The sequence below is a fragment of the Hylobates moloch genome, unplaced genomic scaffold (genome assembly GCF_009828535.3).
Source record: "Hylobates moloch isolate HMO894 unplaced genomic scaffold, HMol_V3 SCAFFOLD_2, whole genome shotgun sequence".
Classification (NCBI taxonomy): Eukaryota; Metazoa; Chordata; class Mammalia; order Primates; family Hylobatidae; genus Hylobates; species Hylobates moloch.
This window is the reverse complement of record NW_026652277.1, coordinates 123,134,781-123,162,610: the sequence shown is the minus strand read 5'-3', so window position 1 is coordinate 123,162,610 and position 27,830 is coordinate 123,134,781. Positions and strand designations below refer to the sequence as shown.

Here is a 27,830-nt window from a genome sequence, read left to right as displayed (position 1 = left end):
TGTCTCTTTCTTTGAGATGGAGTCTTGCTCTGTCACCAGGCTGGAGTGCAGTGGCGTGATCTCAGCTCACTGCAATCTCTGACTCCCTGGTTCAAGCAATTCTCCTGCCTCAGCCTCCCGAGTAGCTGGAATTACAGGCATGCGCCACCATGCCCAGCTAATTTTTGTATTTTTAGTAGAGGCGGGGTTTCACCATGTTGGCCAGGCTGGTCTCGATCTCCTGACCTCGTGATCTGCCTGCCTTGGCCTCCCAAAGTGCTGGGATTACAGACGTGAGCCACCACACCCGGTCCGACAATTGGTCATGTTTTTTAGCCTCATTTTTCTGACTTGTAGTTTGGAGAAAACCACCTCATATAATTGTTAAAATTAAATGATAGTGTTTTTGAGCCATTTAGCAAAGTAGCGGGCACATAGTAAGTGCTTAATAAATGCTCCTCTTTGCACTCGTTATTGAGCAGTTTAAATAGTATGGAAATTATGGTTTTTGATAATTTGAAAGACTTCATCCTTAGAGTTATCTGGGACAAGTTCTTTTATTGCAATTAATTCTTGGGCTTTTTCCCCCCATTTTGTTTCACAGTCATTGCTCTGTTCTGTTCTGCTTTCTTTTTGGATCAATTTTAGTCCTTTGTATTTCTTAGTAAATTATTCATTTCATTGAGATTTAAAAATTACTAGCATGAAGTTATGTGTAATATGCTTTTAAAATGACTTTATTCTCCCAATCCATGGTTATATTTGTTTATAATTTCTAAATTTGAGTATCTGTAGCATCATCTTTGCTTGATTAGTTTAGCCAGAGCTTTGGCTAAATGTGCTTTTTTTTTTTTTTTTTTTTTTTTTTTTAAAGCAGATCTAGGAAGTCTATAAGTTTCATACTTAAAATTTTCTAGTTCATCGATTTCTTATTTTGTCTTGTTATTTTAAAATTTTTTATTTTAATGCTTAAAGTTCATTCTTATAAAACACGTTTATTGTAAAGAACTTGCTCAGTCATCCCCAGCCAGCCCTGGAGCAAGCTTCTGGTCAGCTCTCCTCTTTCCAGCCTGCTCATGGTCATCCAGTCTCATCTCATTCAGAAAACCAGAGGCTTCCGAGGAAGCTGTGTTAGTCAGGACACTTGATTACTGGTAACTGAAACCCAACTCAGACCAGCTCACATAAAAAGAGGAGCTGAGTGGCTCACATTATTGGGGTTCAGGGTATAAGTGCCATTAGGCACAGTCTGATCCAGGAGTGCATGTGGTATTTTTGGGAACCTTTTTCTCTTAGGTCATCTGCTTTTCTCTGATAATTTTATTTTTCCAGCAGCTGCTCCTATGTGGTAGAGAAAGATGAGTCTTGTCTCTTTGGGTTTCTCACAGTCCTTGTAGCCCCAAGTGTCTTGAGTTGAGATAACTTCTCTCTTCAAATACTCATCTCTGTCCCTAAAAAAGGATTCTGATTGTTTTACCTGGGTTTACTACTACTACTATTTTGTTGACTATTGCCTGTGGGTTAGAATTGATGGAAAGACTTTGCTTATGAAAATGAATAATGTTTACTTATATAAAGAACGTGGAAGGGAGTTAGCATAGTTAGACTACAGAGGTGTCTGTCACATTATCTATGACAGATGGAGGTACAAGCGACCAGTACCCAGAATCCTCACTGAGAATGCTCAATTGCAGATGATACGATCTGATGGAGAAAGAGGGTAAACCTCAAACTTTCTGAAGGTATAACTGTCACCGTTCCAGCCAGATGTTCCTCATCAGTCACAGTGTGATCACTGTCCTTCAGTACCTGGCATAACCAAGCATGAGCACTCAGTCTCCCAAGCCTGCTTCCTGTACACTCCTGAATTCAGTAGTGCAGGACTGGAAGAGGCTGGCTCCCTGATGTGTGAGTCATGCCAGCAAGCCCTGAGATCAGCCACAGCCTCACCTGCCTGGTCTGGGGGAGGGACATTCTGATTGGCCATTAGTGGTCACACCCTTTCCCCAACTATCAGTGGGACTTCATACAGCACCAGAAAGAAATAGATGGCAACTCCAACAGTGTTTCCCACATCCCATGAAACTTAATGTGTGATAGTCTTGTTTTTCGTATTTCTTCCTATTTTCTAAGTAATCTTGTTACAGTTTGGATTTCCTCATTGATACAGAATTACTCAGGAGAGGGAGGATATGAGTGTGTTTAATGTCCTCATGATCAGATATTTAGTTAGGTTTGGATTTGAGGTGCAAATCACCTCTTCACCAGGTTTTTGGTCAGGAGAGTATATACCAAAGAATGGCGCCTAATGGGGTTAAAATTTCAGTTTTGAATGGGCTCCCCTGGTCATGACGAGTATCGAGAACAAGGCTTGAATATCAGGTCGGAGTGATGGTTTCTGCTTCCTCCCTAATTGATAGTAACTAGTCCCAGTGAGGGAACGAGTTGATTTACCCACACGGGGACAAGCAGAGAGGTGGAAAGAGGCCTGACAGGCTTCTAGAAGGCCCCGCCTAGTCTGCTGGTTATGTGCAGCTGGAAGCTTACTAGAGCCCTTTTCACCCAAGAGCAGATGGTCCCAGAGAGAAGAGATGGGCCCACTCTGGGTTTTTTATGTTAAAGTTGAGCCCAAAAGATTTGGGGCTCTCACTGATTGAACTAGAATATTTCTCCACCTTGAGAATGAGTAGGGGGGTGCTTGTGGGCCAGGAAAAGAAAGCACTTCACGTGGTGAGGTTAATGGCATTGTGGTCAAAACTGTGACCTGAACAAGCTTTTCTTTCTGGGGCTTAAGGTTCCCCCTTTGTTGTCTGATGGGCTGCTAATTTTTGTAAACATTGAGTAAGTCCTGGAAAATTACAAGCACTCTTTTTTTTTTTTTTTTTTAATGGTAGAGATTCCTTGGCATAGATATTAGCCTTGGAAAGTACATTATTCCAGTCTTTTATAATTTCCGTTTCTGGACGTGTTTCCTGAAAAGCAGCTGCATCTAATTGTCTTTTGGGCATGACCTACCTTGACTGTCCTGCCCTCCTGGCCCTAAGTCCTATAGCCTCAGGGTGAGCGCCTCTTGGCTGCTTTTTGATGGGACTGTCCCTGTACTTGGAGAGTCATTTCCAAATTCCAAATTCTGCTAAAGTGAGAGGGGATCCAAGTGTGCTGCCCCTGCCTTTCACTTAGGCTGGGGTTATGGTTTTTGCCACTTTCTCCAGAAGCCCTGATAGTTGCTTAACCAAGTCCTATATCTGTTATTTGTAGCAGATACTCCTCAAAGCCTGTGGGATGTAGATAGCACCACTCTTAGTTTTCATTGGTATTTCAGAAGAGGGGAGGTTGAGCCAATCTCTACCTGGAAATCCCTCCTGGTCATCTTGCCTGCCTGCCGATGGCACTTGCCGCAGCCCACCCTGCCCTGCCCTGCCCTGGAAGTAGCTTCCCCTTTATTTGTTCTCCTCTAGCACATATCTTTATCTTTCATTCATCTTGTTAATCGCCATGGTGCACATTGTAGTGCTTTGTATACATGTTTATTTAATGAGTAACTCTAGGCATAATTTTTATTCATTTATGTAAGAATTGTAAAAAGATGAGTTTTTTTTAAGTGAACAGTATTTTTAATTTACACTTCCATTTAGAAAGGGAAAAGTTAGAATTATATATTCACATGTGGAGCAATCAGTAAGTGAGCCTATATCTGTATTTCGTAAGTCAATTTTTTAAATTGACAAGTGAAAATTGTATATATTTAGGTGTGTAGCATGTTATTTTGATCAATGTAGAAATTGTGAAATGGCTAAATCAAGCTATTTAACATACGCATTACCTCACACACTTTTTATGTGTGTGTGGTGAGAATGCTTAAAATCCCTCTTAGCAATTTTCAGGTAGTTACCATGTTGTACAATAGATCTCTTGAACTTATTTCTCCTGTCTAACTGAAACTCTGGGTCCTTTTACCAACATCGCCCCCAAGCCCCGCCTCTGGTAAACACCATTTTACTGCGTTTGACTCTTTTAAATAAAACGTATAAATGAGAGCATGAGGTATTCATCTTTCTGTGCCTGGCTTATTTCGTAGGTCTGCAGTATTTTGTGTATTAAAATAGAGTACATGAGGGCACTTTGAAAAAAATTTTCTGAAGACATTAGGAGTAAAGGAATCTCAGCTCCCAAATTAAGCCACCGCTTGCCAGATAGCTTTTCTTTTTCTTTTTTTAATTGCAGTAAGAACACGTCACATGACAGCTACCCTTGTAACAGATTTTTCTGTGCACAATATAGTATTGCTAACTATAGGTACAGTGTTGTACAGCAGATCTCTAGAACTTAATGATCTTGCATAACTGAAGCTTTGCTTTGCTTTTAAGCTTTCTCATAGTCAAGGCACATGAGATATAAGTAAGATTTCTTAGTTTTGAGCAGCTACTGTTTGCTAGGAAAATGTGTTCAGATTCATGTATGGATATAAAATCTAACTGTTGACTCTCTTTAGAAGCTCAGCTGCATGCATCGGGGCTTTCATATTGCAGTTATTTTAATACATCCTAGAATGAGACTGTGGGTACTGAAACTCCTTGAACAACAAGGAATTTGTGTTTTCCTCACCCTGCTTCCTTATCACCATGTAACTCTTCCATGTTCTTTTTCTTTATTTTTATTCTTTTTCTCCCTTTTCCCCAATTTTTTTTCCTAATTTTTAGATCAACCAAGATGGTATACCTGTTAAATACGTAAATGACCAAGAAGGCATTTCCCTGGTTAAAATATCAGAAATATTATTGACATTTATGTAACCCTAAATTTAACAAAGCTTCTTTATAGAAGTTTTCTACCACCTTCATGAAAAGGATTTGCCCGAGTTATAAAGATGTGTGTTATGAAAAAACTTGAGACTTTTAGGAATTTGGACACTCTTTGGTTTTACATCTAGATATTTGACTTGGAAGAGTGCAGTCTTTAATGGTCTATTTAAAGTAATTAGCTAACATTTGTGGGTAGGAGGTGACAAAATTGGATGTACTAATCCTGGAATTATTTGGTAGCATTTTTATGCCTGGCATAACAGTTTTATGAAAATTTTATATGTGAAAAGCCAGTGTGTCTGCTTCAGAGTGAGATGAATTATGTTGCAGTAGTTGTAATTATGCCATGAGTCATGTAAAAGAAGCAAAGCAAAATAGAGAAACAGCTGGAGAACACAATTCTACTTTTCCAAGGAAAATGAACTGAGCAATCTGTTGAGCAGCCTCTGACCCTTGGACCCACCGTGGGCCTAAGTGCAGCCTCATGCGAATCAGAAGGATCAGGGAAATGAATCTTCAGGGTACCCTCCTTAGAGAATCCCTCAGTGGAAGTGCAGGGGCCAGCCAAGACCCTAGCATGCTGGGGTCTCAGAGTGGAATCCTTAGGGCTCTGACTAGAATGTTCTGGTGAGGCCCTCTGGGAAATAGCCACCAAAACTGCAAACTAACATGTGCTGTGCCCGTTTTCTCTGTTTCCACTCCCATTATAATGGTTGTTCCTGCCCCTTTTATAGACCAGCCATTCCTCTCGGCCTTGTCTCTCACCCGAACCACTGTCCCAGCCTCCTAACTGGCCTGTATGTCTCCACTTTTGCTCCCCTATAGTCTGTTCCCCGTCCAAAGCATGGTAATCTTTCAAAAAAGGTAAATCTCCTTACCCAATCATGGCTTATTTGCACTTCGATGAGAGATTGAAACATCGTATCTGCCCACCAGGTGCCACCTGCTGTAGCTCATGTCTGGTCCTCTGACCTCAGCTCATTCCCAGCCTCACTTACCTCCTTACTCTTCTTCACACCTGCCAAGCTATTCCCCCTGCCAGGACTCCCACACCTGCTGTTTCCTCTGCCCAAAACATTCTGCCCCACCTTGCATGGTTGCTCCCTCTCAGTCTTCAATTTGAAACCTCCTTAGAAGGGCTTTTGTGACCACCCTGCTTAATTAGGTGCCCTCTTTCCTGGTGATTTTCAAGATCTCCAAGGAATGGCTAGTTTGTAAATTTCCAAACCATTTGTGGATTGAGGTTTTTCCAAACTATAATGAAGATGCCATAGTAATGTCAAATTGCCATAAAGATTTTCAGCACTCACTCTTGTTTTCCGCACTCTTCTCATTGTGGGCTGGTAGCAAACTGTTCAGGCCAACACTGATCTGTAGTTGACACTTCGGGTAGCAAGCAGCATTGCTCTGCTGATTACCCTGTGTATGTCCTTAGAACCAACCATTCTGCAACCCTCTGGCTTTTTGTGGGTGTGTCCCCAGTAGCGTGAGCTCCGTGATGACAGGGATTTTAGCTTGGACTTGTCACTCATCCATCCACAATGCCATGATCAGTGTAAACACACACAAGATTTGTGTTTAGTCCACGTGGATGCTCCAGCTCCCTGATGTTCCTACCCAGCACAGCCCAGTTCATGCAGAAGAAAATCATAGGAGGCCCAGGTTGTGTCTCCCTTCTTTCCTGGGTGGATCTGCTTCATCTCCACATCCTTTATCAGTCTCTGAGTGATTTTGCTAACTCACTGCATGACCTTAACCAGGGGACTTTAATACCACTTGCCTCCATCTCCATATCTGTGAAGTAGGCATGGTGTTTTCTTCCACTGTAAAATGAAGTAGTGCTTTTGGACACACTTCGTGATCTCCAAAATGCTCCCCTGAGTGGTTTCTCAGATAGGCATTGATTTTGTAACTAAAAAACAAAATCCAATTTCCTCCTTGATGTTTTTAGTGAGGGAAAGTACAGTCAGCAAACTTCCTGTAAAGGGCCACATAGTAAATATTTTAAATGTTGCAAGCCACATAAGTCTCTGTTGGTTTTTCCCCTCTAGCTCTTTAAAAATACAGAAACCATTCCGATCTCCAGAGCCTCAGGAAAGTGGGCCAGGGCGAAGATTGCCAATCCCTAGTGGTAGCTGGAATTGTATTTCTGTGGAAGTCGGTAAATTTTATTTTCTGTTTAAATGAAATCAGAAATGTGACCTGTAACAGTTTTATCTTTCTTGAACTGGTCCTCTTGCAAAAACGTTAATTACTGTATTCATACTTTAGATCCCTTTTCTCTTGTTTTTAAATGCATCGTAATCAATGAGCTTTGGAACAGTTTGTCCCACCACAAAATCATGGTTCTCCAGAGCGGGATTGGTGGTTTTTGTAGGGGAACCCAAAGCATTGTTGCACACTTGAAGACCATTGTGAGCTTGGATGGGCCCTTAGAGCTTGATGATATATCCCAAAGTGAACTCTGATAATAATGCATTTTTCCCTGCCATTCAAAATATATTACGGTCTTAATTTCCTGAAGTTTTTCCCTGATGATTTACTTATTTATAGACATCTGATGAAATCTTCTATTGAATTTAAAGCTGATAGAATGTTCTTGTTTCATTTCTTGCTAATAGCCAGATGTGAATTACTACTAGCCAAGTTTTTATGGTATTGTTAACTTTTTAACTGGTTAGTTACAAATAGGGTGTGCTTAGATACAACTCATCTTTTGTAAAAGCCCCTTTTCCTGACTTCACTACCAGTATTTCCTGACAGCCATCTGTTGCCTTTCTTATAAACCATGTTGCCGATATTCTTCTGCAATGCTACTTGTTTCAGGTGTTTTTTGTTTTAGTGTGTGTTTTAAGACAGAGTCTCCCTGTGTCGCCCAGGCTGGAGTGCAGTGGCACGATCTTGGCTCACTGCAGCCTCTGCCTCCTGGATTCGAGTGATTTTTGTGCCTCAGCCACCTGAGTAGCTGGAATTACAGGCACCCACCACCACACCCGACAAATTTTTGTATTTTTAGTAGAGACAGGGTTTCGCCATGCTGGCTATGGTGGTCTCGATCTTCTGGCCTCAAGTGATCCACCCGCCTCAGCCTTCCAAAGTGCTGGGATTACAGGCATGAGTCACTGCACCCGGCCTCCAATGTTTTTTCAATGTTCCTTGGTTGCAAATTTTAGCAAAGTTGTCTGATTGAAATTAACATGGTAGTAGGTCTTAGCAAGTCAACACCAAAATCGATAAAATAGCACCTGGGTATCCCTAACTTTCTCTCTTTGACTCTGACTTCTCTTGGGAAGGCCAGCTGCTGAATAAGAAGCCGGGAGCCATGGCACTGTGTAAATGCAGATTATTGGCAGTGTGTGATCTGAGCTACAGTATAGTGTGTTTGTTAGGAGTGTGGATCTGGGAGCCAACTCTGCCATCTGCCACTTCCTAGCTGTATGATGTCGGGCAACTTTTTAACCACTCCAAGCCTCAGTTTCCTCATTTGTAAAGTTGGCCTAATAAAAGGACCTTCTCCATAGGATTATTGTGAGTTCTAAATAAGTTAATACTTGCCCTGTAAGCGTTAGCTGAGTTAGTACCGTGTAAGCATTTGTTGTTACTACATATTAATCAGTCACTTGGCAGGAGCTGGGAAGGTATGAAGAAGGGTAAGGAGGTGAGAGAGGCTGGTAATGAGAGAGAAGAGGCACTGGCCAAGAGACAAAGTGTGCTTTTTCTGATACATATTAGTGGATAACATTTCACTTGGAAAACTTTATATTTAACTTGCTTTGTCCATTTTAATTTCTCCACAGGCCTTTGTGGAGGCCCAGAATAAGATTACTGTGCCATTTCTTGAGCAGTGTCCCATCAGAGGTTTATACAAAGAGAGAATGACTGAACTATATGATTATCCCAAGTATAGTTGCCACTTCAAGAAAGGAAAACGGTGAGACTGCTTTTACTGAATTTCCTTTTTATTTTCAAAGTAAATGCTTTCTTAAATTGTAAAATACAAATTCCATATAACTTGTCCTTGTATAAGATTAATTCATTATAAGGAATTAATTTCTATGCCTGAATGAGAATAATATTTTTGATCTATTAGGTATTGCCCAAATTGTTAAAATAATAGTTAAGAAATTTAGTAGAGGTAGGTCATATAAAGAAATCCAGATTATAGGAAATTGTTGTTGTCTTATGGGTAGTAATTGGTGAGACAGGGTGATTCATAGATAGCAGTGGAGGTTTGTTTGCCTCCAAAGTTAATTATCTTTGATGTATACTACTTGGAAACATTTAATTCTGTGTATTTCTTCCATTAAAGAATGGTGAAATGGGTGAATTCACTTCTCTTGTTCCTGTCCCATTAACACCCACTTACACATGTTTTCTTGATCTTTTATTAAATCTCTTTGGAGCCACTATCACACGTTTACTTTAGACTTTCTTTAGCCCTCTGCCATTCTTACACAGAGATCAGCAATGTACAGCCTGCCTACCAAAACCCTGCCTGCCTACCTATTTTTATAAATAAGGTCTGATTGGGACACAGCCATGCTTATCAGTTTACATATTGTCCATAGCTGCTTTTGTGCTGCAGCTACAGGCCTGAGTATTATAGTGACAGACTGTATGGCTCACAGAGCTTGAAATATTTGCAGTCTTGCCCTTTACAGAGAAAGTGTACTGACCTTCCACCCTAGCAGCCTCGCTAGGGAAAAGAACCAGAATTTTATTTTAGAAAAGTCTGCTTTCTTCTTCATTTAAAAGAAAAAGTTACTGCTTTATTTGAATATCAATTTTTATTTTAACACATAAAATGGTCTTTATTTGCCTCTACTTAGCTAATGTGCAGGATTTCAATACAGGATTTGAATATGGAAAGCAATTCCGTTAACAAGCTCTAGGTAGAGAGAAATGATGGGACCTTTCACCCATGTCCCTACGTCCCTGTGATGGCCAGATTACAGTTGTACCTTTTTAGGTTTTTGGTTTTGTTTTGGTTTTTTGCTTGTGTGTGTCTGGTTTTACTCCACAAATAGAAAACTCCACAGCTAAATAAAGACCATCTCTGTTCCCCAGGTATTTTTATTTTTACAATACAGGTTTGCAGAACCAGCGAGTATTATATGTACAGGATTCCTTAGAGGGTGAGGCCAGAGTGTTCCTGGACCCCAACATACTGTCTGACGATGGCACAGTGGCACTCCGAGGTAAGTGCTACACAGAGAGGCCCGTGGAACTCCCAAGACCCTCACTTGGAGCTCTGAAGTTAGTGCAGTTGCTTTACCTTTGAAATGCCAGGCAGGGTGTGGACCATATTGTGGAACAGATGCACATACAATATCAGGAAAGCTAATTTTTGCACAGTATATTTAGAATACATGAATAGTCACATTCCTCTTTTCCACTCTGATGGCATGAAGCAGAACTGGAGAATAATTCACACTGGACCCAAATTAGCTTCTAGGGCTTCTGGAATCTTGACGTATCTTCATTATTTCCTCCAACATCCCTGAGACCTACCTGTGATTAGAAAAAAATAAGTCATCTTCTATAAGAAGTTTAAGCTGTACAAAGATTGTTCCAACTGTAAATATTAAACAGGAAAGACTGTTTATCAGATCAGTTTCCCTCTTGGGAAGGAGGCGATTAGAGTTTTAAAAATGTAGTTAATTGTCAACATGTTAGAATTACAAGTAAAAACACACAGATCTTGTAGAAATTGAACAGCTGGGTATCCTGTTCCCTGGAGATGCAGGTTTAAAGACTAAGTTTGTCCACAGTTGCTGTACATCTCCTACTTAACTCTGCCCCTAAGATAACCTGCTCCATAGGCCATAGAGAAGATTATCCAAGGTTTCTGCAATAAGCAGAGTTCTAGGGTAAGGAACTAAGTTATTCTCCAGTTCTGTGTTTTAATAATTGTAAACTCTACAATGATAATGATGTTCTAGATGACGTTGGCTCAGCATTTTCCCTGTAGTATCTTCTGGTTTTGTAGAAAAAACCATATGATTAGTTATAGCCCTGTAGAATTGAGAAATTGAGACATTGAAGTCCTCTGTAATCAATAAGATGGGAGTTATAGAGCCCCGTTCCATCAGACCTGTGCAAAGACCCTTTTTTATACAAACACTTCTAACCATGATCCAGTCATTCAGTGGTCCACCTTCCCCTCCCTCTGAATAGGCTGTGTATATAAACAATGATCCTTTATCGAACCAGTATCGAAAATAAGACATCAGCCAGCTCAGATTCTTCCATGAATCTGAGCTTGTAGTTTTCAGTGAATTTAATACACAGGTTCTGTTGAAGTAACATATCCCATATAGGAATTCATTTAGTTTCCACAAGGATCTATCATCTTGCAACCCATCCAGAGGGACAGAGTCTTAACTCCTAGCCTGACAATGCATTCTTCTCGTGACTTCTTTATGGAATGTTTGCTATGGACAAAGCCTTGATGGGTGAGAAGCGAAATTAGGCATGAGACCTGCCTCAAACAGTCATTGAGTTTTCTAAGAGCGGTATTATAGGGAAGTTATCACAAAAGGAGTAAACATTCAGATTCTTTTGGTAGTATATGATTTTTAAAGATACTTTTCAAATCAAAATGTTTTATTTAAATTTTTCTGAAAATTTTCTGAGAGAGATATATATATATATATATAAACAATTCAAACACTCCAGTACTATGTAGAATAAAAGGCGAACATGTTTCTTTTTCCTGTCACCTTCTAGACTCTTTTCTGCATTTACATACATATGAGCCTAGATACTTTATAGGACTTACAATGGTTAATGAGTAGGTTCTGTGAAATTTTAAACAAATTTCCCATTAATTGAAATTCCATGTAAAAGAATAGGAAACCTCTAATAATAGTTGAGCTTCTTAAAATTTTCAGTCCCCAATAACATTTAGCAAACAGCCTAAGAGGAAATCTCTGGTGTCAGAGTCTCCAATAGGAGGTGTTGTATTGAATGCTTTACATACTTCATAATTAAAAAAGCTAATATGAAACACAAGTATTTGCCAGGAAACATTCCATAGTGATTAGAACATTCCGCCAGGGCCCTAAAGGATTGTACATGGCACGACAGTCTATAGACATATTGCTTTTCCTTTCACAATTTCTTGTGGAATGTGCACTCCGGGCGCCTTCACTGCAAACCCTCAGGCTTTATTTACCTGGGCCTGTGATGGTCAGACAGTGTGGACATTAATCCTTGTGCACAGGTAATGCTCCGAAAATGAGGCTGTAACAAGGGATTTTAGATCGTTTGGATTCAATCCCCCAAATTACCTAATGACTACAATTTAGTTCTATTATATGGTATGTGTCATAATTCAGTCATTACTCTAAAAGCAGTTTCCTTTTTCTCCTTATTCCCTTTAGAGTATAAATAAAATATGACAGAAGTCCCAGATGAGCTCTGCTTTTAACTGAACTGCCTATTGCATTATAAAAATTTCAAAATGAAAGCATTTTAGTAGGCATATAATCTAATATTTCATTTTATAGACAAATTAAGATCTGGAGAGGTTAGGAAGCTTGTCTAAGGTTATAAGGGTAATTCCTGTAAAACTTGGGCTGAGCCCCCAGGATTCCTCACTACCAGATTCCTATTCCTTTTGTTGCCACATTCTACCTCCATGTTATGAAAGAGAGCTTTGTCAGATGGCATAGAGGGCAGTGGAGTTGTGTTCCCATGTTTGTCACTGGATAATTTCTCCTGTGTCCCATAGGTTACGCTTTCAGCGAAGATGGTGAATATTTTGCCTATGGTCTGAGTGCCAGTGGCTCAGACTGGGTGACAATCAAGTTCATGAAAGTTGATGGTGCCAAAGAGCTTCCAGATGTGCTTGAAAGAGTCAAGTTCAGCTGTATGGCCTGGACCCATGATGGGAAGGGAATGTTCTACAACTCATACCCTCAACAGGATGGAAAAAGTGATGGTGAGTGAAGACTTCAGATGAAGCACGTTTTTCACAAAATGAAGTGTGACTTCAAGTGACTGAAAAGAGACGCTAAACCCTACATAGAGGTTGTGTGGTCCAGAACCATGTTTCCTCAAAGGGTGCTGTATCAGTTGGCTTTGCTGTGTAATAGACCACACCAAAATGTAGTAGCTTAGAATAATAAACATTTATTTTTGCTATGAGCCTGTGGGTTGGCCAGGTAGTTCTTCTGGCCTTGGCTGAGTTCTAACATGTATCTGTGGTCAGCTGCAGGTCAGTTGGTTCATCTTGGCTTGGCTCTTTTACATTTCTGGGGCCTCAGCTGGGACGACTAGCAGACTAGCCTGGGCTTGCTCACGTGGCAACTCAGTGGAATTACAAGACGGGGAGCTGAATGACACAGCGTTCTTAATGCCTAGGCTTGCTCCTGGCACGTCAGCTTTGCTGCATTCTGTTGGCTAAAGCAAGCCAGGGGGCCAGCCCCTTTTCAGTGGGTGGAGAAATAGATACAGGGAGCTGCGGAAAATTGGGATCATTATTACCATCAATCAATCCCTTATAGATGTGTTATATCTCCTAAGGAGATTATGGAGAAGGTGAATTTTTAAACCAAACCAAACTATTTGATGATGTTGAGTGATTATAAAACTTTATGACTGTAGTAATCGCATATTCTCCTCTGATCAGAAGTTATAGGTCACCTGTTGGTTGCCATTTATCTTGATACTTTTCTCCTTGTTACTTTCTGGACACACCTTTATTGTTCTTCTCTTTAATTGCACAAAGATCCTGTTGTGTTCAAAGCATTCCTCCTCCTTTGCTCCTTCACTTCTAAATTTTCCCGGGCAGGAAGGGCTATGTACCTTGTACCTTACTGGTACAATGTGTCATTTTCTTCCTTTTGCTACCCCACATTTCAAGGTGGTATGTAGCATTTTCTTGTTAGGTTGGTTGGTCTTTACGGGTAAGTTTTACAATCCCTGTGTTAGAGATTAGGAGCTTGGGCACAGAGGCTCAGTAATTTGCTGGAGGGCTGGGATCTGGCAAGAAGCACAGCTACTCCAGTGCTTTCTGCTGTACCTGTTGTTCCCTTATCATGACTTGCTGTATCTTTGTCATCTTTAAATATCCTTGCTTTCTTTTCTGTTTTTTTTTTCCCGCAGTTGAATTGAGAATAAGGCTACAGTGTTTTTCATCTCTTGGCTATGTTTAGCTTTTTCTGCCTTTTGATTAGGCTACATCAAGACCTTTTTTATAAATTCACCAATGAATTACAAGAGGAGCTAAAAGTAGGCTTTTTATTCAAGGATGTTGGCTAAAGAAAGATGTCTGTGCTCTGGAAACGAAATTAGCTGCCTGTGTTAAGAGTGCCCCAGAGTTAGAAAATGTTAGTTATTTCCACGTTCTGGGAGAAAAAAAAGTATAACTGGCCAATTCATGTTAGAGAACGTTATTATGTTAACTTGTAAAAAACAAAAGTTACTATTTACCATCAGCTTTCAGTGGCATAAAATAATAATAACTAGTAATTGAGATAGATATAAGAAAGCCAACATCTCCGTAGCCTCTCAGACTGTGATGGGAGCCTTACAAATGAAGCTAAGCAATTCCTACCATGTGCTTCTTACCAGTGTCCCTGAAAGCTCAATGACAATCACTTAAGTGCCATAAAGCTTTTTTTACATTATGGTATTATCTTACATTTTTCCCTCCCTTGCCCTGAAAGCTTGGTACGTCATCATAATGAAAAAAAGAAGTTCAGCCTCAAAGAAGACTCCCAAATCAGCAAGTATGAGTTAATTACTTTCAGTTTGATATTCAACCAATACTTAACCTTTTTTTTTTTTTTTTGAGATGGAGTCTCGCTCTGTCACCCAGGCTGGGGTGCAGTGGCGTGATCTCAGCTCACTGCAACCTCTACCTCCCGGGTTCAAGTGATTCTCCTGCCTCAGCCTCCCGAGTAACTGGGACTAGTTAGCGCCATGCCCAGCTAAATTTTTTTTGTATTTTTAGTAGAGATGGGATTTCACTGTATTGGCCATGCTGGTCTTGAACTCCTGACCTTGTGATCCTCCCACCTCGGCCTCCCAAAGTGCTGGGATTATAGGCGTGAGCCACCGCGCCTGGCCGATACTTAACTTTTTAAAAAGTAAAGTTTAGTTTTTAGAACAGTTTTAACAGCAAAATTGAGAAGAAAATACAGAGACTTCTCATGTGCCTCCTGCCCCCACATATTCATTTTACCTCTCTTATTATGAACATCCCCCGCCAGAGTGGTACATTTGTTTTTCATTGGTAAATCTACATTGACACATCATTATCACCCAAGTTCATAGTTTACTTTAGGGTTTGATTTTGGTGTTGTACATTCTGTAGGTCTGAACAAATGTATAGTGACATGTATCCAGTGTTGTAGTATCATACAGAGTAGTTTCCCTTGCCCTAAAAATCCTTTGTGTTCCAACGATTCATTCCTTTCTCATCCCAATCTTTTGTAGTCACTGATCTTTTTACTGTCTTTATAGTTTTGTCTTTTCCAGAACATCCTGTAGTTGGAATTAGACAGTATGTAGCCTTTTCAGATTGGCTTTTTTCGTTTACTGATAATACATTTAAGTTCCCTACATGCCTTTTCCCGGCTTGATAGCTCATTTCTTTTTAGTGTTAAATAATCATTGTTTGAATGTGCCACAGTGTGTCCATTCACCTACTGAAAGAATGCTTAGTTGCTTCCAAGTTTCAGCACTTACGAATAAAACTTCTATAAAAAATCTGTATGCAGCTCTTTGTTTGGACACAAGTTTTCAACTCCTTTGGGTAAAGGAGCATGATTGTGGGATCATGTGGTTAAGAGTCTGTTCAGTTTTATAAGAATCCTCCAAAACTCTTCCAGAGTGGCTAGACCATTTTGCATTCCTGCCAGCAATGAATGAGAGTTCCTCTTGTTCCACACCCTGGACAGCATTTGGTGCTACCAGGGTTCTGAATTCTGGCCATTCTTACAGGTGTATAAGTTATATCTGAATTCTTTTTTTTTTTTTTTTTTTTTTTGAGATAGAGTCTTGCTCCGTCTGGGACTAGTTAGCGCCATGCCCAGCTCATTTTTTTGTGTATTTTTACAAATACCCAGGCTGGAGCGCAGTGGCATAATCTCAGCTCATGGCATCTTCTGTCTCCCGGGTTCAAGCAATTCTTCTATCTCAGACTCCCAAGTAGCTGGGACTACAGGTGCATGCCACCCTACTCGGCTAATTTTTGTATTTTTAGTAGAGACGGGATTTCACCATGTTCGTCAGGCTGGTCTCGAACTCCTGACCTCAGGTGATCCACCTGCCTCGGCCTCCCAAAGTGCTGGGATTACAGGTGTGAGCCACCATGCCCAGCCATATCTGATTGTTTTAATTTGCATTTCCCTAATGATATATAATGTGGAGCATCTTTCCATATGATTATTTGCCATCTGTGTATCTTTGGTCAGATGTTTGTCAAGGCCTTTGGCTTAGTTTTTAATCTTTGTTTGTTTGTTTGTTTTTCTTATTGCTGAGTTCTTTGTATATTTAGGAATTTTATAGTTTTATGTTTTACATTCAGGTCTGTGATCCATTTTGAGCTAATTTCTGTGAAGGGTGTAAGATCTTGTCTGGATTCATATTTTTGCCTGTGGATGTCTGGTTGTCCCAGACTTTTAAAAAGGCTGCTAGGCTCTCTCTCCTGTTCCATTGATCTGTTTGTCCGTTGTTTTGTTAATACCACATTATCTTGATCACTGTAGCTTTATAATAAATCTTGAGGTTAGGTGCCAGTCCTCCAACTTTGTTCTCCTTCTGTATTGTGTTGGCTAGTCAGTATATTTTGCCTTTGCATATGAACTTTAGAATCAGTTTGTCAATCCACAAAATATGTTTCTGGGATTTTGCTTGAGATTTCATTAAATCCATAGACAAAAATGGGAAGAACTGATATCTTGACAATATTAAGTCTTCCTGTCCATGAGCATGGACTAGCTCTTCATTTATTTGGTTCTTCTACTTCTTTCATCAGAATTTTGCAGTTTTCCTTAGATAGATCTTACACATATTTTGTTAGATTTATATCTAAATATTTCATTTTTGGAGGTGCTAATGTATTGTTTTTAATTTCAAAATCTACTTATTCGTTGCTGGTATATAGGAAAGTAATGATTTCTGTATGTTAACCTTGTATCCTGCAGCCAGCTACTTAACTTTTTAAATGTTTCTAGCATTCTGCAATATGGGTGGAATTGATTTTCTTAAAATTACCAAGTGCATTTCAGTGTACATTTTTAACTCCTTCAGGCACAGAGACATCCACCAATCTCCACCAAAAGCTCTACTACCACGTCTTGGGAACCGATCAGTCAGAAGATATTTTGTGTGCTGAGTTTCCTGATGAACCTAAATGGATGGGTGGAGCTGAGGTATTGTACAGCTGTGAAATTTTACCCCCAAAGACTGTGTTTCATGGATGTGTGTATAAATATTCTTATTATGTGGTGACCTTTATGGATGGTAGAAGTCCCATGAGTGAATATTCTTTTGTTAAAAATACTGGTATTCAGATTGACTGTTAATAATGGAGGTGATAAACCTTTTAACTGCAATCTCAACCTATTACTCTTAATATTAAAAGTAATACTTTGAGTGTAAAAAAGTAATTTTACTTCTAGTAAAAACTATATAAAAGTACCTAGTAAGGTAAAACATGAACCTTTCAAAACTCAGAATCCTGCCTTTCAGAGGTGAGTGTGGTAGCCTTCCACAAATTTTCTTTGTACATACAGGTGAGAATATGGGGAAAAGAGAATGTGTCTTTCCCTTCTTTATACATCTGTGCTCTTTTCGTGCATATTGTTCACTTGTTTTTACATTAAAATGAGTATCTTTTAGACATTTTCTCATCAATATTCATATATTTCTTGGGGGTCTTGACAGGGACCAACCTCTTGAAGTGATAGGTTTTTAAGTTACTGGCCTAGAATTTACTCTGTGTTTTGAGAATCAGCTGTGAAGAAACTTAGGGGTAATTGGAGTAAAATTTTGGCTCTGGTTAGTTCATTCCTGTGTACTAATAAATATTTCTTGTTAGAGAAGCATTCTGAATATGTTTTAATATGGGTGGGATGTTAAGTCCATTTTTAGTGGGAATGAGGAATGTACTACAAACTTTTTAGCTCATTGAGACACCTCTTCAGTTGAAAAACAATTAGCAGTTTGTTAGGAAAGGGACATTTTCAATTTTAACTTATGTTCCTAGGTCTACTTCGTTGGGGGACAAAATAGGAATCTATGGTATTTTATTCCATGGGAATTGATCTTCTTTATTCCAAATTGTCCTTTTATTTATTTGGGTTTTCTATACCAGGGGTCAGTAAAAAAAACGACTGCCACTGGGCTCGATCTGGCCTGCTGCCTGTTTTTGTAAATAGAGTTTTTTTGCAGCACAACCACACCCATTTTCACCTGCTTTCAAATTATAACTGCAGAGTTGAGTAATTGCCACAGAAGTCCATATGGCTCACAAAGCTGAAAATATGGACTATCTAGACCTTTATAGAAAAAGTTTGCCAGATTTTAATAGAATGTGTTAAAAATAAATTTATAGGACATTTTGTTACCCTAAAATTTGTCTGTTTTTCATACCTTTTCTTTCCCATCTAACTTTCCACTCTACCAGCTTTTCTTGTGCAGTTACTATTGTTGTTTTTCTCACATATTTGTTTTTAATGGCTTTTCTGAGATCTATTTGGAGATTGTTTCTGCTAAGTTTTCCATCTACTACATCTTCTCATACATAAGGCTTCGGCATACCATAGATATGAAATAATATACATTTTTTACCTTCATCTGAGTGAGATACAATTAAGATAAATATGCTACCAAAATATTAGATGATATATAATCTCATAAAATTGACCATTATAACCATTTTTAAGTGTACAGCTTACAAATTGTTCTGAAGTGAAGTGTACTTTAAGTGAACTTAACAAGTTCAGTGGCATTAAGTTCATTGACATTGTTATACAACCGTTATCATCGATCCTCAGAACTTTTTCATTTTGCAAAGCGGAAACTCCACCCAGTGAACAATAACTCTCCATTTCCCCCACCCCTCTCCACCCACCACTGCCATCACCTGGCAGCCACCATTCTACTTTCTGTCCCTTTGTATTTGACTGCTCTGGGTACCTCATACACATGTCATCTTACGGTATTTGTCTTTTTGTGACTGGCTTACTTCATTTAGTGTAACATCTTCAAGCTTCAGCCATCTTGTAGCGTGTGTCGGTTTCCCTCCTTTTTAACGCTGAACAATATTCCGTGTGTGTGTGCCACAGTTTGTTTATCCGTTCATCCCTGGGCACTTGGGTTGCTTTCCACAGCATTGTTATGAGTAATGCTGCTGTGAGCAGCTAGTGTTTACAAATAGAGTGGAAATATATCACATGCATTAAACATGTATAGTCACTTCTGCTAGCTAGGCAAATAAAAAGAAAAGCAAATTTAAATAGTTTAGATGATCCTTCTACCATTCTTTCAGTAGATGTACACTCTGCGTAACTCATCTGATATAATCTGGTCTGAGAAGGAAGGAATGCATAAAGAAAATAAAATACCTACTAGGGTAATTATCTTGCAAGTCCATGCTGGAACTGCCTGCTGGGTCTGTTAGGGCCACAGCCTGTATCTTCTTAACCACTATGTACACTGTTTCCCTGATCAAGAGGAAAGGGCACACAAAAATTGAGTAATGACTTTATTTATTTTTTATTTTATTTTTATTTTTTTGAGATGGAGTCTCACTCTGTCACCCATGCTAGAGTGCGGTGGCTCAGTCTCAGCTCACTCCAACCTCCACCTCCCGGGTTCAAGCGATTTTCCTGCCTCACCCTCCCGAGTAGCTGGGATTACACAGGCATGGACCACCACGCCGGGATAATTTTTGTATTTTTAGTGGAGACAGGGTTTCACCATGTTGGCCAGGCTGGTCTCAAATTCCTGACCTCAGGTCATCCGCCGGCCTCAGCTTCCCAAAGTGCTGGGATTATAGGCGTGAGCTACCATGCCCAGCCTAAGAGTAATGACTTTAAAGAATAGCAATAAATAAAGGGATGCATCTCTACTGCACAGAAGTAATAAATGAAGTGGTTAAAAAAAAAAAAGCTAAAGGAACAATATAAAGTGAGTCCTTTATATTTGATCTTTATTGGATCAGGGCCCTATTTAGTGAATTATGCAGAGGAAGTCTGTAAGAAAACTCGTGGGCTCCATAAACAAAAAGTGGGCGTAGACTTCCCTCAAGCAGTGTTCCAGAACATGGGTGGTCTTGTTGTGACTAATATCATCCCACCAGTTACCATGGCTGGTCAGGCAGGTCTGGTTGGCTAGGTAAGTGCTCCTTCTTTCCTCCTTTCCCAGCCCAGCTGTGTGTGATCTCCTTCTGAGCAAAAGGACAATCTTGCTACATGGAGGAGGAGTACTCTTGTCACTTAAACATGAACTCTAGAGTTCTGCTGGTGTGACGCCTCAGAAGCCTCAGATCCAACCTGAATTGATGGTCCAGTTCCATGTCTTCACTCAGAAAAATCTGGACCATGAAAAAAATCTTGAGGTGGGAATTTCTTGTGCCCTTCAAGAAGTATGATAAAGCCAGGGGAGTCCAAGAAGCAGGTGCACTGTAGAACTAGCTGGGCCAGAAGCACCCATGGCTGGTGGACACATTAGCTCTCAGGCTATTCACTGGACATGAAGCAGTTTCTTAACAGCCTTTATTTAGTGATTTGCATCTTAGAGAAAAGCAATAAATGGAATCCCACTCTGTCACCCAGGGCGGAGTGCAGTGGCGTGATTTCGGCTCGCTGCAACCTCCGCTTCCCAAGTTCAAGCAGTTCTCTTGACTCAGCCTCCCAAGTAGCTGGGATTACAGGCTCGTGCCACCATGCCTGGCTAATTTTTGTATTTTTAGTAGAGACAGGATTTTACCATGTTGGCCAGCGTGGTCTCAAACTCCTGACCTCAAGTGATCCGCCCATCTTGGTCTCCCAAAGTGCTAGGATTACAGGTGTGAGCCACTGTGCCCAGCCATAGTCCTCTTTATAACCATGTACCAAAGGCATGTGCTGCAATTGTTGCTTTTATTTAATGTTGCTTTTATTATAAAAGTACTTGCTTTTGGTCCAGTCATAGAACCTAGCATTTAGATAACACATTTTACAGTGTCTATGATGAGAGAGCCAGTGTTAGAGTGAGAGGAATGTACTGGAACAGAAATTTTTATTCTAGTTCAGTCTGTGGCCTTGGGCAAGTCACTTAATCTGTTCAAGGTCATTTCCTTTATTTCTTCCAGGGCTTTTTCAGCTCTGAAACTGGACGGAGGATTTATCACAGCATCTCTTAGCCTCCTGGGAGGGAACTTAGCTGCTGGGTATGAGAGAAGCAGGACACAGGGCAGGATGCGGGCTTTGTGGGTGTGGGTGGAGGAACCCTGTGGGCAGAGACTGGATGTGCTTGTGGACATGTGCAGATTTCTCTGGCTTGCTGTCGTCAACCTCCCCTTCGGCTGCTGCAGTCCAAGTTCACTGAGAACTTCTCTTTATATCCTAGATGCTATCTCCTCGTGACTCATCTTCCTTCTTCACAGATACCTCCTCTGCCTTCCTGCATGGACAGGTCTGTCTTGCCTTCATCAGGCAGATCTCAGGGAGTTCCAATCAGGAAGCAGCTTTAGTTTCCCCACTGTTGCCCTCCATCACGCTGTGACAGCGTGTCTTCCTGGGACGACTGCCTTCAACCCAGCAGAACTCCTTGCTTTCTGGACACTTTTGGGTATTGGAACTGCTATTAAAGTTTCATTGCAGTCCAAAACAAAATATCGCTCTCTCCAATTTACATGCTTTCGCCCTCTACCCAGCTCAAGTTTGCCAAGCCCCTCTCCTTGCCTTTTCATCCTGTTAGTTTTCCCAGTAGACACACAGGGAGGAGGAGTAAGACAAGAGAAATGGGAGTTTTGCTTATTGGGAATTGTTTGTTGGTCTATCATTGTTTGTTGGCCTCTCTTGGCTGCTTGCAATGAGGATGTATGTCCAGGTTCCAGCTCTCCTTATGCCATCCTTTTTTTAGAGACATCCCCTCGATTTTAGGAAACTGTACTTTGCTGTTTGTGATGTGGGTTATAAACTTCCTGGCTGTCCTTTTGCACCACCTGCCTGCACCAAAGCTTTTGATCTCAGAAGCATTCCCTCGAGATTCAGACTTCTCTGCCTTTCCTTCCTCCACCCTTTTTCATCAGGGACCTTTCAAGATGTCTCGAGGCCAGCTGTCTTCCTGGTAGCTTCCTGGGTACCTCTTGCTCCAGGGGAAGGCATATCCATGGGTCACTCTGTCCTGGAAGTACAGGATGTGTTCACTGCCCTCCTCACTTTCAGCCAGGGACCTCAGGAAGCCTTCCACACTCAGTCCCTCCTGCACATGTCCAAAATGCTGGGCTCAGGAACAAGAGCTCCCTTGTGCCCCTGGGGTGTAACATGAAACAGCTGCCACTGGGCTTTGATGGGCAGAGGTGCCAGTTATTTAATATAGACTGTGAGGCTTTACTTGAAGGACAGTTTCATGGCAGAATAGAAATTGTCAGGTTCTATTGGACCAAAAAAAACAAAAAACCCACAAAGCTCTGTTTTAAAGTGAATTGTGAGCATTTGGGGAGAAAAAAAATCCTAAAGAAATCAAACACTTTGTGGCACTGTTCCCAGCAGAGGGTGCTGTAGAATGAAGATTGTGAAAATGCGTCATCCCTTTAGAAAGGATTAAATGAGAAAATGCCCAGCTTCTTTGTGATTATCTCCCAAAATCCTATATTGAGAACCTAATTCTGTTATACCTAATTCTTGAAAAGTTTTTTTTTTCAAAAGTAATCCTGAATCTTAATATCTATCATATCTCTCCATAAGCCATTTTTATATGTTCGCCTGTGATCCCTAGTAATTAAAAACATATATATTACACATATATTAACATTTAAAGTGTGTCGCCTGATGCTTGACTTATAGTAGGCATGCAGTGAGTGTTAATTTCCTTACTCTTCCCATGCCCCCTGCGGAAGTTCATGCACATGAAGACCAGCAGGGTCTCACCTTCCAGAACAGACACAGAAAAGTCCAGTGGTGTTCCTGGTAGGGGGTCTTTGCCTCCTCTGCCCCTTGCTGGTTGGCTGTTTTTGACTTGGAGCAGTAATTGCTCAGTAGCCCTCTTCCCAGTTGGCACAGTCCATATTTATTCTCTAAGTACTTAGCCCTTGCCTTGTGTCCACCACTGTTTCATTAGCACTGCCTTACGTGATAATATTCACCGTGCTGATAAGCACACAGGAAAATCTCAGCAGCATGGTTGGGAAGGCAGAAAAGTCAGAAAGCCAAGCTAGAGACATGGATGTGAGTAAAGCAAGAAGGCTGTGCCGCTCTTCATACATAAAACAATCCTGCAGGAGAGAGTCGTTTTTAGTAGACATGTTGGATTTGTTGATCAATCACTTTTCTTACAGAACACTTGTTTTGCTCAGCAAGGAAGAGAATAGGACAAACCGTAGATACTTTCCTTGTGAGATGGAGTCTCGCTGTGTTGCCCAGGCTGGAGTGCAGTGGTGTGATCCTGGCTCCCTGCAACCTCCACCTCCTGGGTTCAAGCGATTCTCGTCCCTCAGCCTCCCGAGTAGTTGGGATTATAGGCATACACCACCACGCCCAGCTAATTTTTGTATTTTTAGTAGAGACGGGGTTTCACTATGTTGGCCAGGCTGGTCCTGAACTCCTCACCTCAAGTGATTCAGCCGCCTTGGCCTCCCAAAGTGCTAGGATTACAGGCTTGAGCCACCACACCCAACCCAAACAGTAGATTGTTGAATAACCAAATTTATCAACCAGACAAACCACCAGCTAACTTAGAAACAGTAGTGCCTATATCATGTCAAGTCCTACATTATTTATTTTATTTTGTATGTGTTTTGTTTTCTTAGAATTTTCTGTTTTATCAGTTTCTGGCATACCGAGCAACACAACATACAGTATTTGGATTGATTTCTTTTTTTCTTCTATTGCTGTAGTACCATGCTGTACTGGGAAAGCTGGGTAACTTCATTTGTTAAAATTATTAATGCATACTCACATGTGCTTATGGCTCCCCTGTATGTCTGTTACTGGCATTGCCTCTTATTTTTATTACAAATCCATAAATGAGTTTCATATATGAAAAGTCATCATTGTAGGTGGTTAGTTTTAAAAGTTTTCCTAAGTGTTAGAAAAATAATATTAAAGGGATGTTGCCATTATTCACAACTATTATGAAAGGAATTCAAAAGATTTACATAAAATAAATTTGATAAAGTCTCCTGCTCTGAGAATAGCATGATTAACTCTCAAAGCTATTAAAATCCATTTTCACTCCTTTTGTTCATTTCCAGGACAATTTCAAGTGTCACTGCTTTTTAGAATGCTTTTTTTTTACATGCAACTAATTCTTTTATTATAATATATTAAAGAAAATACCTTCCTCAGTTTGAAAGTGTGTGTAGATTCAAATAATGAAAAAACTTTCTTTGCCTTTTTTTTGTTAGGTTCTAAGAGAAAAAAATTATACTAAAGAAATTTCATAGCCATGAAAATTTCCTTATTAATACAACACCACACAACTGGAGTGTAGTTGCTGTAGCATAAAATAGCTTTTGAGTTTTTCTTTGAAAATATGTTTGGTGTAAGTCCACATATCCTATATATATATAAATATTAAATTTTGTGTTGTGTTGTTTTTAAGGACAAATTACTTCATACATAGTTAAATTATTGAGAGTTTAAAACATGAAATGCTTTTCTGTTAATTGTCTCTTAATATGAAGAAAGGCTTGTTTACTTTGGTCACTTGGAAAGCTCAGGTATTCTTTGCATTATACGGTTTTGAGACTGAAAATAGCAAGATTCAGTTTAATATTAATAATATAGGCTTATTGCTGAAAATATATACCCATTTTCCAGAGAAACTGCCATATTGAGATATTAGTATCTATTTCATACTTATCCTGAAGACTCATACATATATGGTATGTATATGTGTGTATATATGTATGTGTGTGTGTAAAGCCTTCAAATGACCCAGTGGTAGAGCTGATGACCTTGTGAAGTGGAATTGCTTGATCAAGACTCTGGTCTGAGTGAATCACATCACACCTAGGTGAGGCATTAACTGAAGACATTTTGTAAAAACATTTATTTGGGACCAGATTCCCTTAAAAAGACTCCAGTTGCTACCTGTCCCTCTAAATTCTGTGATTTTTGTAGGAGTTATTTTCCTGAATATGCTAAGCTGTCCGAATTATGCGTTCCTTATCAGACAAGTACATGTGAACCTAATAGAGTTAAGTATAAAATACATACTCTAACAATTTGAACTATGTCTAATGAGAGTTTTCTTAGACTTCCTTAGTGTAGCCTAGTACCACAGTATACACAGTAGAATTGTTAATGAATTAATGTGGCTTCTTTAATGAAACTATAAAATACAATACCCCCATACCTTATATCCTACCTTTTGATAAATGCAAGTTAGAATGATAGCTGTTACTGGGTTCCCTCTTCAAAAGTAGAAGCCAAGACTTACAAAGGTTTCCTCAGGCTAGCATAAAATATGCTAGGGTAAGAAACCACCAAGATGGAAGGGGAACACTTCTTTCCCCGTTTTTCTGACCTCCCTGCCAAGGAATTTCGTTGAATCTTGGTTTCTCAATGACTAGACATGAGAGAGGTTGAGAGTTCACAGATTAGCTGACTCACAGCACTAAGCCACATTCTTAAGTGTGTACTTATTCAGCACTAAAGTTGAGATCTCGGTTCTCCATCTGTTGACTCTTGTTCTGTTTCTAGTTGATTCAGACCTGAGGCAGAGAGAACTGAACTGTTTGTTGGGCCTGGCGAGGACACTGAGTGGAAGAACAGTGGCTGTGGGCTGTGTTGTACACACTGCATATTTACAGGATATTAGCGATGCCTTACATGCTGTCACAGGTCAGCTTCCCTGGGAAGCAGACTCTGAGATAGAAATTTGTGTGCCGGAAGTTCGATGGGAGAGCTTTCAAAATCTGCCTGTGTGACGAACGAAGGCAGCAGAGGGAGAACTTGGACTGTGATGCAATCATCACAGAGGTGTCAGACAATCCTACAGGAACGCTCAAGCTAGGTGAGCCCTTCAGCATTGTCCTAAAGGGAGGGAGAGGGGTCCAGGCCTTTATAAACCTACATTAAATAGTTGTCATATGTGGATGAACCCAAAAGAATGCATGACCTTGGGAGAGGTGCCATCTTCAACTTGAGGATGAGACCTGGAGAGATTCTCATCTGAGAGCTGTCTGCTCCCAACACCCATCAGCTGGGAGATGAGGGCTTCAGCCCTAGAGGGCAGCCCAGCACAGCACCCACTACACATGCTGATGTCTGTCAGTGAGATATACACTTGAGAATGAATGTATGTACTTGAGTATATGTTAGACATAGCTCTCTGTGCCAGATAACATAAACCACGGTAGCCTTTGAGTTTTAAGCATGGACAATTTCAAGAAACTAAGGGAATTCTACTTCTTTAATAATCATTTAGGAGTCATCACTTCCCAAAAGCCTTCTTAGAATTCATTTTTCCGTCCAGCTTACCAACCTGTAGATGTCCCTCTCTGGCACTCACATCATACATTGTACTTCTTGCTATTAATGTTCTACAACATGGCTTTTTCTGTGTGTCTGTATCCTTCAGTGTATCTGTCTCTCCCACCTGAGCACGAGTTCTTGAAAGTTCTAGTCTATTGATCTGTGTGTGCCTGAGCCTGGTTCAGCAGCCAGCACTTGGCAGAACCTTGATAAATCTTGGGGGAATACACACCCCACCTGTGGCTGCCCTGAATAGCGGACTGCAGTGGTTGATGGCACGTGTTAAATTGTGTCTTTGGTATGGGAGATGAGAAGTTGGCTGGGGACAGGAAGTTGACCGAGATTTTCCTATTAAGATCAGCCACTTCTGGTGATAGTAGCTTTGTCCAACCTCATCCACCCTGGGCACAGGAATACTCTTTTATGAAAAGGCTTTTGCCCTTGGGCCTGTGGTAGTTGGCTGTTTCGGAGAACTGGGCTGGACCACCCAGAAGATCCATTTTACAGTGACGAATGGCATATCCAAGTACCCTTAACCAAAGCAAGCTGAGTGACTTTCCCCTTTCACTGAGGACCTTGATTCCACTCTGGTGGAAGGAGAAGTTAAATTTGAGGAAACTCTGCCAAGAAAGAGTGGCCAAGGCAAGGGGGAAGAGTGAATTACTCCCTGAAGCCTGGAGGTGAGTGCTCCTCCCACCTTCGGGAGACATGCCTTTCTGCCGGCCACCAGAGAAGGAGCATGGGGGTGTGGCTTTTGGCTGTTTTTTTATAACCTCCCAGGTTTTGTCTGTTTATGCAAAATGAAAGGCTTCGTACCAGTGAATGACCAAATGTTATTTAGCCCATCTGTAGAATACCACACTCTCTCTACATCTAGGTTTTTTCCTCTTTCCAAATACATTTATCAATACAGATGTTAGTACTTTCTTCTCTTTTAATATTTTCTAATTATATTTAACCAGTACTCTAAATATAATTCAACAGATGACTTTGCAGAAGTAGACTGTCAAAGTAACCTACATATTAAAAATTGACAGTAATAAAAATGGTAAAGAGTTTTAGCCTTGATGTTTATTGTTATGGTTAGGAATACAAGTAATGGATTTAATATCAGCAATGTAAATGTTTCATTTATAGTAATTCTTTTAATTTTGTTTTTGTTAATGTTTTATTTACATAAATGGTAGATTTTTATGAAGTTAAGTCATTTTTACTTGTGGAAAATTTGCTTAAAATAATACAGATTTAAAATAGAAGGAAGCCATGAAAGCACAAATTTAGGAATTATTTCATAATTGGTCAGGCTAATATTATTACAGTTTTTGCAAAAGAAAAAATCAGTGTTTGCAAATCACATTAATTGCTTCTGGAGAGCACAATTATTCTAGCTGGGATATCATACCAC

The 27,830-nt window shown here is 40.2% G+C and overlaps 1 protein-coding gene across 1 annotated transcript in view; it reads left to right on the top strand.

Moving 5' to 3' along the window:
* Nucleotides 1-27,830, top strand: part of PREP (prolyl endopeptidase) — a 125,737-nt gene that overhangs the window by 16,939 nt on the left and 80,968 nt on the right. Inside the window, exons 3-6 of the mRNA XM_032155906.2 lie at nt 8,579-8,712; nt 9,849-9,979; nt 12,517-12,726; nt 17,046-17,167. Of these exons, the coding sequence (XP_032011797.1) occupies nt 8,579-8,712; nt 9,849-9,979; nt 12,517-12,726; nt 17,046-17,167 (597 nt within the window). The remainder of the gene's footprint in view (nt 1-8,578; nt 8,713-9,848; nt 9,980-12,516; nt 12,727-17,045; nt 17,168-27,830) is intronic.